This window comes from Diceros bicornis, chromosome 19 (assembly GCF_020826845.1).
Source record: "Diceros bicornis minor isolate mBicDic1 chromosome 19, mDicBic1.mat.cur, whole genome shotgun sequence".
Taxonomy (NCBI): domain Eukaryota; kingdom Metazoa; phylum Chordata; class Mammalia; order Perissodactyla; family Rhinocerotidae; genus Diceros; species Diceros bicornis.
Window position 1 is genome coordinate 23241691 of NC_080758.1, and position 12821 is coordinate 23254511.

At 40.6% G+C, this 12821-nt stretch overlaps 1 protein-coding gene across 6 annotated transcripts in view; it reads left to right on the plus strand.

Moving 5' to 3' along the window:
• The window catches only part of NDRG3 (NDRG family member 3), a 75362-nt gene that overhangs the window by 52870 nt on the left and 9671 nt on the right, over positions 1–12821 (plus strand). For all 6 annotated transcript variants that reach the window (XM_058562751.1, XM_058562752.1, XM_058562753.1 and 3 more), the window contains 3 exons: positions 10873–10976; positions 12022–12087; positions 12208–12259. In XM_058562751.1, coding sequence (XP_058418734.1) covers positions 10873–10976; positions 12022–12087; positions 12208–12259 — 222 coding nt within the window. The remainder of the gene's footprint in view (positions 1–10872; positions 10977–12021; positions 12088–12207; positions 12260–12821) is intronic.

Here is a 12821-nt window from a genome sequence, read left to right on the forward strand (position 1 = left end):
ATCCTGTGGGCTGTTTCTGCAGGGTTCAGTCGGGAGACAGAAACCACACACTTTGAGCAATGAAAATTTGCAATAAAATATTATGAACTAGTAGAAAGTGGTTTACTTCTCAAAGGGGTAAAAGAGGACTCTGAGGGTCCAAAAGTAGCAGATGGAAAATAGCAGCTACTACTTCTAGGCTGAGGGGGTGTGGACCCTGAAGGAACTAAGGACCGACTTGAGCCCCACCACCAAACTGAGAGTTGTCCTCTTCAAAGACGGCACAGTTTCCACAGAAACACGGCCAGCCAGTAGTGAAGAAACTGGCCAGAGGGTGAGGGCCATAACTGGTCTGTAGAGCCAATCCCCAGACGGAGACATTTGTCTACACTGAGGTCTGAGCTGCTGCAGAGGCTGCAGGTGAGTGGGGAAAGTGTGGGCTGTGGGTGTGGCTGCAGCTGGTCTTGGAGGGTTCCTGACACCTTGAGCCACTGGCCTCTGTGCTCAGTTTTTTAAAAGGACTGGCAAAGGGACAACGTGTATGCAGTCTAGCTCCAGAATTACAAAGAATGGTGGATCTGAGGCTGAGAAACCAGAAATTGATAACTAGTGTAGGTGCTTTACCGAAATGGCTGGTGATCCCTGGCTGTCTGTCCATGTGTAATAAGGATGGATCGCTAAAAGGCCCGTGTGCACCAGGTGACGCTTATCACTGTGGGCCATTTCCTTGGGGAATCCCTGATGTCAACAGCTTTAGTTATGTCTTTTCTCTGGGACTAGTGAGATTCCCCAGATAAACTTTGAGGTTATGCACCAGACACTAACGTTAGTATTCTTGGACCCAAGTGCAGAAAAAGGTGGAGGGCCTCAACATTCAGACTTTAAACTTTCACTTAACCCTCCTGTTTTCAGTATGGTATATCTACTACCACCTGGGCCTGTGGTCTCCCAGATCAAAGACCTTGTCTTTTATCATTTCCAGAGAATAAACCTTCAGAATTCTCCTGGGATGGGAAAAGGGAAGTCCCCCAGAATGCAAGGGAAGTCCCCCAGATCTGGAGCTCTGGCTGCCTTTTGCTTTTTTCCCATTGGACTACGGGTGCAGATAATTAGAATAATCATAGTCCTTGGTTCATGATACACCCTCATCACTGGTCCATGCATAGCCCATTTTTATTTAGTTGATTAGCTAGTTATTTTTAATAATATAATAAGCACCCAAGAATCCTCAGAAAACCATCATCTTTTATCAGTCCTTTGTTTTCCTTTATGACAGTCTTGCCGCATTTATATGTAGTCTTTAAAATTATATATGTATTTATAATTATAAAACCATATGGTGCTGATATAACTTGGGGAATTTTTTCACTTAAAATTGCTGAGATTCATCCATATTATTGCTGGATGACCGTAAACAGTTTTGTACATGCCCCCTGTGGTACAAAAGTCTATCTTGGGTCTACAATTAGGAATGGAATTGCTAGGTCTGAACTATTCATGTATCATAAAATTCATGCTTTTAAGGGACACAATTCAGTGGTTTTTAGTATATTTACAGAGTTGTGCAACCATCACACTAATTCCAGAACATTTTCATCACCCCAAAAAGAAACTCCGTATCTGTTAACAGTCACTCCCTCCCCCTGTACCTGGCAACCACTAATGTACTTTCTGTCTCTATGGATTTGCTTATTCTGGACATTTCATATAAATGGAATCATACAACGTGTGCCTTTTGTGTCCGATTTCTTTTTTTTCTTTCTTTTTTTTTTTTTTTTTTGTGGGGAAGATCAGCCCTGTGCTAACATCTGCCAATCCTCCTCTTTTTTGCTGAGGAAGACTGGCCCTGGGCTAACCTCCCTGCCCATCTTCCTCCACTTTATATGGGACGCTGCCACAGCATGGCTTGACAAGCGGTGCATCGGTGTGCGCCTGGGATCCGAACCAGCGAACCCCGGGCTGCCGCAGCAGAGCGCACGCACTTAACCACTTGCGCCACCGGGCAGACCCCTGATTTCTCTCATTTAACATGTTCTTGAGGTTCATCCTTGCTGTAGCATGTATCAATACTTCATTTCTTTTTACGACTGAATAATATTTCCTTGTATAGATATACTACATTTTGTTTATCTGTTCATCACTTGATGGACATTGGGTGTTTCCACTTTTTGGCTATTATGAAAAATTCTGCTATGAACATTCATATACAGATTTTGTATGGACACATGTTTTCAGTTTTCTTGAGTATATACCTAGTAGGAATGGAATTGCTGGGTCACGTGGTACTGTTTAACATTTTAAGAAACTGCTGGACTGTTTTCTAAAGTGGCTGCACCATTTACAATAGTACCAGCAATGCATGAGAGTTCCAGTTTCTCCACATCCTTGCCAACATTTGATGTTGTCTGTCTTGATTATAGCCATCCTAGTGGGTGTAATGGTGGTCTGGTGGTAAGATTCGGCACTCTCACTGCCCCGGCCCAGTTTCATTTCTAGTCGGGGGGAACCACACCACCCGTCTGATGGTTGTCATACTGTAGTGCTGCATGTTCTTGTGATGCTGAAACCTACGCCACCAGTGTTTCAAATACCAGCAGGTTCACCAATGGTGGACAGGTTTCAGTGGAGCTTCTAGACTAAGGTAGACGAGGAAGAAGGACCTGGCCACCCACTTCATAAAAAACTTGGTGATGAAAACCCTGTAAATAGCAGCAGAGCATTGTTTGATATAGTACCAGAAGGTGAGAGGATGGCACAGAAAGACCAGGCACAATTTAGCTCTGCTATGCATAGGGTCACTAGGGAGTCAGAATCAACTTAACAGCACTAACAAAAAGTGGGTATGAAGTGGTATCTCATTGTGGTTTTGATTTGCATTTCCCTAATGACTAATGGTGTTATGTATCTGCCGTTTGTGTATCTTTTTTGGAGAAATGTCTATTAAAATCTTTTGCCCAGGGCCTGGCCCCATGGTGTAGTGGTAAAGTGTGCGCACTCTGCTGCTGGCAGCCCGGGTTCGGATCCCGGGCACACACCGGTGCACTGCTTGTCAAGCCATGCTGTGGCAGTGTCCCATATAAAGTGGAGGAAGATGGGCACGGATGTTAGCCCAGGGCCAGTCTTCCTCAGCAAAAAAGAGGAGGATTGGCATGGATGTTAGCTCAGGGCTGATCTTCCTCACACACACACACAAAAAAAATCTTTTGCCCATTTTTTAGTTGGGTTATTTATCTTTTTATTATCAAGTTGTTTTTTATGTATTTTATACACATATTGTCAAGAGGTTTTTTATGTATTCTGGATACAAGTTTTCAGATATGTGATATGCAAATATTTTCTTCCATTCTGTGGGTTGTCTTTTCACTTTCTTGGTGGTGTCCTTTGAAGCGCAAAAGTATTTAATTTTTTTTTTTTTTTTTTTTTTGTGTGTGTGTGTGAGAAAGATCAGCCCTGAGCTAACATCCGATGCCAGTCCTCCTCTTTTTTTGCTGAGGAAGATTGGCCCTGGGCTAACATCAGTGCCCATCTTCATCTACTTTATATGGGACTCTGCCACAGCATGGCTTGACAAGTGGTGCGTTGGTGCGCGCCCGGGATCCGAACCTGCGAACCCCAGGCCACCAAAGCGGAGCGAGTGCACTTAACCGCTGTGCCACCAGGCCGGCCCCAAAAGTGTTTAATTTTGATGAAATCTAATTTATCTACTTTTTCTTTTGTTGCTTATGCTTTTAGTGTCATATCTAAGAAACCACTGCTTAATCCAAGGTCATGAATTTACTCCTGTCCTTTCTTTTAAGAGTTTTATGGTTTCAGCTCTTAAATTTAGGTCTGTGATCCATTTTGAGTTAATTTTTTGTATGTGATATGAGGTTGGAATACAACTTCATTCTTTTTGCATGTGGAAATCCAGTTCTCCCAGCACCATTTGTTAAAAAGACTCTTCTTTGCCCATTGAATTGTCTGGGCTCCCTTGTTGAAAATCAGTTGACCATAAATGTAAAAGTTTATTTGGGAACGCTTATTTTTATCCTACTGTTATTTGTCTAGCCTTATGCCAGTATCACAGTGTCTTGATTACTATAGCTTTATCGTAAGATTTGAAGTTGGGAAGTGTGAGTCCTCCAACTTTGTTGTTTTTTTCAAGATTGTTTTGGCTATTCTAGATTCCTTGCATTTCCGTATGAATTTTAGGATCCAGCTTGTCCATTTCTGCAGAGCTAACTGGCATTTTGATAGGAATTGTATTGTTGATCAATTTGGGAAGCATTGTTATCTTAACAATATTGTTTCAATCCATGAACATGGAGTGCCTATCCATTTATTTGTGTCTTTTTAAATTTCTTTCAACGTTTTGTAGTGAAGTCTTGTACTTCTTTTGTTATATTTATTCCTAAGTATTTTATTTTTGGGGTGCTATTATAAATGGAATGCTTTGTTAATTTCATTTTAAAATTGTTTATTTCTAATGTGTAGAAATATAGTTAATTTTGTATATTGATCTTGTATCGTTCAACTTTGCTGAACTAATTTATTAGCTCTAATTGTTTTGTGTGGATTCGTTAGGATTTTCTATATACAAGATCATGTCATCTGCAAATAAACAGTTTTACTTCTTCCTTTCCAATCTGGATACCTTTTGTTTCTTTCTCTTACCTAAACAGAACTTTCTAGGCCCTGGCTAGAACCTCTGGTACAATGTTGAATAGAAGTGACGAGAGTGGGCATCCTTGTCTTGTTTCTGATCTTATGAGGAAGCATACAGTCTTTCACCATTGAGTATGATGTTAGCTGTGGATTTTTCATAGATGCCTTTATCAGGTAGAAGTTCCCTTCTATTCCTGGTTTGTTGAGTGTTTTTATCATGAAAGCATGTTGGATTCTCTCAAGTGCTTTTTCTGTATCTATTGAGAGATATGCGTGACTTTTGTCCTTTATTCTTTTAATATGGTGTGTTACGTTTATTGATTTTTGTGTGTTGAACCAACCTTGTGTTCCTAGGATAAATCTCATTTGCTCATGATGTCTAATCCTTTTTATATGTTGTTGCATTTGGTTTGCTAGTATTTTGTTAAGGATTTTTGTGTCTATGTTCATAAGGGATATTGGTGTGTAGTTGTCTTATGATGTCTTTGTCTGGTTTTGGTGTCAAGGTAATACTTATCCTCACAGAATGAGTTGAAACGTATTCTCTCTTTTATTTTTCATAAGAGTTTGGGAAGAATTACTGTTGATTCTTCTTTAAATATTTGGTAGAATTCACAGTGAAGCCATCTGGGCCAAAGCTTTTCTTTGTGGAAAGTTTTTATATTACTAATTTAATCTCTTTACTTATTATAAGTCTATTCAGATTTTTCTATTTCTTCTTAAAATGCTTTAAGTGGTTTGTGTCTTTCTAGGAATTCGTCCATTTCATTTCAGTTGTCTAATTTGTTGGCATACAATTATTTATAATATTCCCTTATAATTCTTTTTATTTCTGTAAAGCTGATAGTAATTTCTCCTCTTTCATTCCTGTTTTTAGTAATTTGAGTCTTGTTTCTGTTTTATTTGGTCAGTCCAGCTGACCAATTTTTAGTTTCATTGATTTTCTTTATTTTTCTATTCTCTATTTTATTTCTTTTTTTTTTTTTTTTAAGATTTTATTTATTTATTTTTTTCCCCCAAAGCCCCAGTAGATAGTTGTATGTCATAGTTGCACATCCTTCTAGTTGCTCTATGTGGGACGCGGCCTCAGCATGGCCGGAGAAGCGGTGCATCGGTGCACGCCCAGGATCCGAACCCGGGCCGCCAGCAGCGGAGCGCACGCACTTAACTGCCAAGCCACGGGGCCGGCCCTCTATTTTATTTCTTTCAATTCTAATCTTTATTATTTCCGTCCTTCTGCTTGCTTTAAGTTGTTTGTTCTTCTTTTTCTAGTTTCTTAAGGTGGAAGGATAGTATGGATTTGAGATCTTTCTTCTTTTTTTATACAGGCATTTATAGCTATAAATTTCCCTCTAAAAACAGCTTTAGCTACATCCCATAAATTTTGGTATTTTCATTCATCTCAGAGTATTTTCTGATTTCCTTGTGATTTCTTCTGTGACCCATTAGTTATTTGAGTATGTTGTTTAATTTCCCAAATTTCCTTCTGTTATTGATTTCTAATTTCATTCCATTGTGGTCAGTTAATATACTTAATATTGCATTCCTTTTCAAATTTATTGAGATTTGTTTTATATCCTAACATATGGTCTATCCTAGAGAATGTTGCATGTATACGTGAGAAGAATGTGTATTCATTCTGCTGCTGTTAAATGGAGTTTTCCATAGATGTCTGTTAGGTCTGGTGGTTTATATTGTTCAGTTCTCCTGTTTCTTTGTGATCCTCTGCCTGTTTTTTCGCTCTGTTATTGAATGTGGGTGTTAACGTTACCAACTATTATTGAATTGTCTACTTCTCCCTTCAATTCTGTTTGATTGCTCCATGTATCTTTTTTTTTTCTTGTGGTAAGGAAGATTAGCCCTGAGCTAACATCTGTTGCCATTCCTCCTTTTTTTGCGAAGAAGATTAGCCCTAGGCTAACATCAGTGCCCATCTTCCTCTACTTTATATGTGGGACACCTGCCACAGCATGGCTCGATAAGCAGCGTGTAGGTCCGCGCCCAGGATTTGAACCTGCGAACCCCGGGCCGTGCAAGTGGAGCACACGAACTGAACCACTACGCCACTGGGCTGGCCCCCTTCCTCCATGTATTTTAATTGTTATGCCTTCCTGATGTTGTGTCTTTAATAGAAATGTCAAAAAACAAACCGCATACTGAATAAAACAAAGCAGACAGATGAGTTTGCAAGGCTTTCCACCTGCAAACAAGGAAACTCAAGGCTATAGGAGCAATGAGTTCCCAGTTGGTCACAGGCTAAGGGATTTTTATGGGATAAATGCAGAAGTTATTTGACTTTTTCAGTGGATTGGTTGCCTCGTGGTCTTCTTTCTTATTTGGATCAGGGTAGCAGAGTCAGGAGAACAAAGAACTCCACAGATGGCACGAAGAGATGTGGCATTTGGGGATTGGCTGGTGTCCTCTGCAGATTTCTGAGAGGAGCTGTAAATTCCTGTAAGGTTAGGTTAAGTTTCCTTTATGCACCTGTATTGACTGTTTCCATTTTGTCCTTGACATAAGTGACTCCATTTTAGTTTAGTTCTACAAACATAACTTTCAACTAATTCTCTTTTGTTAGCCCCATCTTACCCTCTGCTTGCAGAGAGAACTGGCGCCGAATGACAATTCTTGAGCCTTTTCAGGCTCCTTGGTGCGTGTTCACTGATTTCTTTCACTCTCTTCCCTGCCAGCCTAGCAGCCTTATTGAGTCTGCTAAATGAGTGATTACAGTCTTCCTTCTGCTTTCCCACTTTCAAAATGTTATTGCTATTGTCACTTTTCCTGTTGTCTTTGTCCTTAGGAGTTTATGACTTATAAAGAAAAATTTTTGCTGTTATTTTTATGATTTTTCTGGAAGGAGTAAAGCTGTGTTTTAATCCAACACCTTTAATTGGAAGTCTCAAAAACCATGATCTTTCCACTACATAATGCTGGGTAGAGTGGATACTTTCCTGAAGACACAGCATGCTTGGTTTTGACTGCAGACCTTAAAAACCACTTCACAAAATTCCATGCTAAGTGTTCTGGGAGAGACAAAACAAAGGTATATAAGGTATGGCCCTTGTTCTCCAGGAGCTTGCTCTATGGGAGATGAGATATACGGAAATACTTTTATAGCACAGGTAAAAAGGGATAAGTAATAAGAATTACCTTTCATTGAACACCTACAAATTTCAGACAGACATTTTATATACCTTAATTCAATCTAATATGCAGTCTCATAATGAGAATTGTATTATTCCTACTTTACAGGTGAGGAATGAACTGGTTTACACAAGGTCAGCAGCTGTAGGGGAGGAAGAGTGTCCTCTGCCCACTCTGCATCCTTCCTGGGTGGGCTACAAATTAAATTGACACGAGACCAAATAGCAGGAGAAAATCAGACAAAGCTTTATAACATGTATACATGGGAGAGACCAGGGAAACTGAGTAACTTGACGAAATGGTGGAGGTTCTCATCTTAAATAGCGTATTCAGGTAAAAACAAAGGAAGATGTTGGGGGTGGGGAGAGTCAGCTAGGGGAGATTACCAGAAAAGCACAGTAAACAAGAGTATGCAGATTTAAATCCTCACCTTCTGCATTGATAAGAGTTTCTAGAGATAAGGTCATCTCCCCTTCTTCCTGGTACAGAGAGGGAGACGCCTTTACAAATGGAGATTTCCCTTACAAATGTAAATGTTTCTTACGAAGGGTAACTTCTACTATTACTTGGTTTTCAGAGCTTTGATAAGAATGGGTTTAGCAAGGACCTTCCCAGTCTATCCATACCCAGAGATATCCATTGCCATCAGGACAGGCCTTCTATCTTAAATCCTTTTAGGCAGTTAGTGGGGGCGGAGGTCAAAGTTTCTTTCTGAGTCTTCTGAGCCTTTATTGTCTTCAGCTCGAAATAATCCGCATACCAGAGTGGCACATCTTGGGGCGGCCTGCCCTGAACCTCACCCATCACAGCTAATGACATATCAAGGGAGGAGATTTGAAGCCAGATGTGCCTGACTGCGAAGCTTTCCTCTTTCTACCATGTACCTTAGGAGAGGCGCTGTGAGGGGCCCAGAGGAATTCAAAGGCAGGAGAGGTTTTCTTCAGAGGGAAGTTCCCTTCAGGGAAGGCTTCAAGGTAGAGGAGGTATCCCAGCGAGGCCTTGAAGAATGTATAAACTTCAACATTGTAGATTTGAGGAAGAAGAGGATCATTCCAGGAAGGGGGAATAGCAAAGCAAAGAGGAAGGAATTATAAGACATATTCAGGGGTGTTAAGTAACCTGGGGGAGACTTGGTGTAGCGTACCAGCAGGAGGTTGATTAGCCAAAGCAGTTACTTCTGAAGCCTTTTCACAGACGTGGAGGAATGAGGCTTTGAGGTGTTTACGTTTGAATATGTTAGAAACACCATTTTAAATAGGAGGATGCTAAGACCAGAGTTATAATGATTTCTATAAAGCAGGAACATCCTCACAATATATACATAATGTGTGCTTAATTAAAAATATGTGAGGTCATTGACAATGGGTTGTCACAAGGCTGAAGAGTTCATTTAAAATTTAAGCAAGCAAATGCTTGTATTGCTTTTATTGCCTTGAAATGGACACAAATAAGGTTTTTAAACATGAATAATCTCATCTTCACTAATAAGAGAAAAAAACCCACAATGTGATATCCCTTTTTTAATCTATTAAATTAGCGAAAATCAAAACGAGTGGCCATTTGTACTAGTAAGGGTGTGGAGAAAAAGGTGGTATAAATAAACAAGAAAGCCCCATACGTCCTGATAAGAAATGATCTCTACCATACTTTAGCTGGAAAAGCAAGGTATTGAACACTCTGTCTAGCAGACTACAATTTCTGTTTGAAAAGAAAAGGTGGATTGGTCGGGGGCAATTTGTACTTTACAGCCTTGCCTAAGACATTCCGTTAGCACTTAAGGCAGTTTTACCCCTGTTATACCAATATCCTTTCTTCCCTTTTTTATCTCAAACTTGGCTGCTCAAGTTCCTCTCCAGACTTTCAAGGGGGAGCTGGCTAGATCATTTCATTTCTAATTACTGCATGTTTCATTTATTGTTTACTTTTCTTATTACAATATATTTAGCATTTACCACATTTCCTTGGAGCGATTCCAGTGCCCTTTAATTTCAGGTAGACTCTGATCCCTTTGGTCAGTTTCCAACTGTGTTCTTGGCTTGCTTCACCCATGTGGTAGTGAGAATGGAAACAATTGTTCTCATCTCTGTGTCTCTACAAGGCTTGATGGTGATCCTGACACACTGCCCTGGGTTAGCTGACTCTCACTATCCCTGATACACTTCTTTCTTCCAAGGCAAACATTTTCCCTTCAGCTTAAAAGTGCTTACTGGGAGGCAGTGGGGAGAGTGTACACATATGTAATATATGCTTATGTACACAAGAACCTGGCAGCTGGTTCTGATGGCCTCTGAGAAGGCCAGAAAGAGAGGGACCATTGGACAGTGGATGGTGGGGAGGGAGACTCGCTTTTCACTGTATAGACCATTTTATTTCTCTTGTATTTTATACCCTTAATAGTATTGGTAATAAGATTAAATAAATGATAAATTGACTTAAAATATAAATGGAATATAATTCTATAATGTATATTATTAAATGATAGTTTTAAATAGGTAGTACACTGATTACATCGGTGAGGATACAGATAAGTTAATTATACAGATTTTTGGCTATTAAGGGAAATGTTACTTTCCATTTATTTTATACTTTACAGTTCATATAACTTTTCTTATCTAATCTTTAAAATAGCTCTGTCAGGTAGCTGGTTCTTATCTTCATTTTACAGACACTATTTTGTTTTTATGAGAAATGGCAGAACATGAAAAAAACACAAATAAGGAACTAGGGTTCTGAATGGTTAGGTGACCTAAGTCCCACAGGTAGTACTTGAGTCTAAGTCTAGTGCAGTGTCCACTGTGCCAAAGGTAAGCATGTTCAGAGTCTACCCCAAGTTTTTGTGCTTGACCTGGAGTTGATCACCAGCCTTTTCCATCATAGATTCTTTGATGCCCTCATCCAACACAGAATGAGGCACTGAACCAGTCTGATGCAGATGAAAAAGATTTTAGCCATTCAGTCTAACAGTACGTCAGTAGGCCCTGGCTCTGCCCCATTTCCCATCATGGGCAGGGAGCTTTGGCTTTAGGCATTGAGAATGCAAAGCAAACAAGAAGGGCTTGTACTATAGCTCAGAAGCTTACCAGTGTCTTCTTTCATTTATTCTAGGAAGAGTTGCAGGCCAACCTTGACCTGATTCAAACCTACAGACTGCACATTGCGCAAGACATCAACCAAGAAAACCTACAGCTCTTCCTGGGTTCCTATAATGGGTACAGTTGTTTCCTATTCCTTCAGTTAAATGCAGACCAGGTCTAAGAAGATAATGGACATTTAAGGGAGATGGGAAGGGGAAATAAACTACTTCTTCCAGTGTTGTGTGATGGGATTGCTTGCATGCTATTTCACCACCATGGAAGAGGAAGGGCTTTCAGACAGATATGACAGCTTTCAAGAAGAATGAATGAACTGAAGGCCATTTTGGGTACCTAAATTATGTCCACACACAACAACACAAGTAATTTGAGGTCGCACAGAAAAATGCGTGTAGGGGAGGCGAAGGATAGAAGTCTTGATTCCATTTCTCTTTGAAGATATCTTGTCGTCAGGCAGAAGTAACATGTGGACACTGGTAAATTCTCTTTTGTTTGTGTATTCCAAAACCTACTGTCACATCTCCCCCCCCCCACCCCGGGTCACTGAGAGAGCCTGATTCTTATCTTGGGATAAGAGGTAAAAATGTTAGCTCCTTGTAGCTTTCTGGGTCATGGAAAAAGATTGAGGAAATGAGTCAGCTGTAACTTACCCAAAGACACACAGCCGGTAAGTAACAAAGCCAGGTTTTGAACCTGGTCTCTCTAGCTCCTTCCTCTAAATAACAGAACCTCATTTTTAGCTGAAATCAGAAAGGTTTATTAAGTACTGCACTAAACTATGTTAGTTACAAGGAAAATGTTCCCCCCAAAAAGTTCCCCTTCTCTTAAGGAGTTTATTCCTATTAACTAGTTGGAAAATCAAACACTTAGGACTTGAGGATTTCAGTAGCGAGTAGTTGAGTTTTGAAGTTGCTTCCTTTTGGCGTCCCACAGAGTCCCTCCCTCAGTGTTAAGGCCAGAGCCTCATTCTTGCTCTGTACCACTCAGGAGGCCACTGAAATGGCTGCTTGTGAACAAAGCACACAAGGGCCCCTTCTCTCATGAGGTGTGAAGGAAAGATAGTTTTCACATTCCTTGATACATTGGGGTTTTCACCACCCAGAAATAACCTGAGTTGCCATGATTTTACCTGAAAAGGGCATTGCTTCCTTTGTATTTCTAGACGCAGAGACCTGGAGATTGAAAGACCCATGCTGGGCCAAAATGATAACAAATCAAAGACGTTAAAGTAAGTCCCTCAGTTTCCCCACCAAGTTGCTAAATATCTTTGCCTTTCATGGACGAGTGCAGTGTTCAGTGGGCGTGTGTGCTTTTGCGGAGTGTCACCTCTTACTTTCTCTTTCCTCAGGTGTTCTACTTTATTGGTGGTAGGGGACAGTTCACCTGCGGTTGAGGCTGTGGTGAGTATGTACTAATGTTATGAAGATAAATGAGATTAAAATGCAATAATGCAATAAAGTGTGTATAGCACACTGCTGACACACTAGAAACAGTTGGTAAGCACTAGTTTCTATTATTATTATTTTTTTTTAATTTTATTTATTTATTTTTCCCCCAAAGCCCCAGTAGATAGTTGTATGTCACAGTTGCACATCCTTCTAGTTGCTGTATGTGGGACGCGGCCTCAGCATGGCCGGAGAAGCAGTGCGTCGGTGCACACCCGGGATGCGAACCCCGGGCCGCCAGCAGCAGAGTGTGCGCACTTAACCGCTAAGCCACAGGGCCGGCGCGGGAGTCTACAGTTCTGACACTAATTCTGATGTGTGGGTTTTTTCGCCACCATCAAGCAATTAACTCAGTTCACTTCAATTCTGACACTGTTTACCTTGAGATAGCCTCAGATCCCATAGGTTAAGGGCTCAGTCCTACAAGACTGCCCCTTCCCTCAGAAGTCTGTGCTTCTGACTGACCAGCTTAGCTATAGATTGGAATTTCCAACAACCCCCTCCTTGCATTTGATTA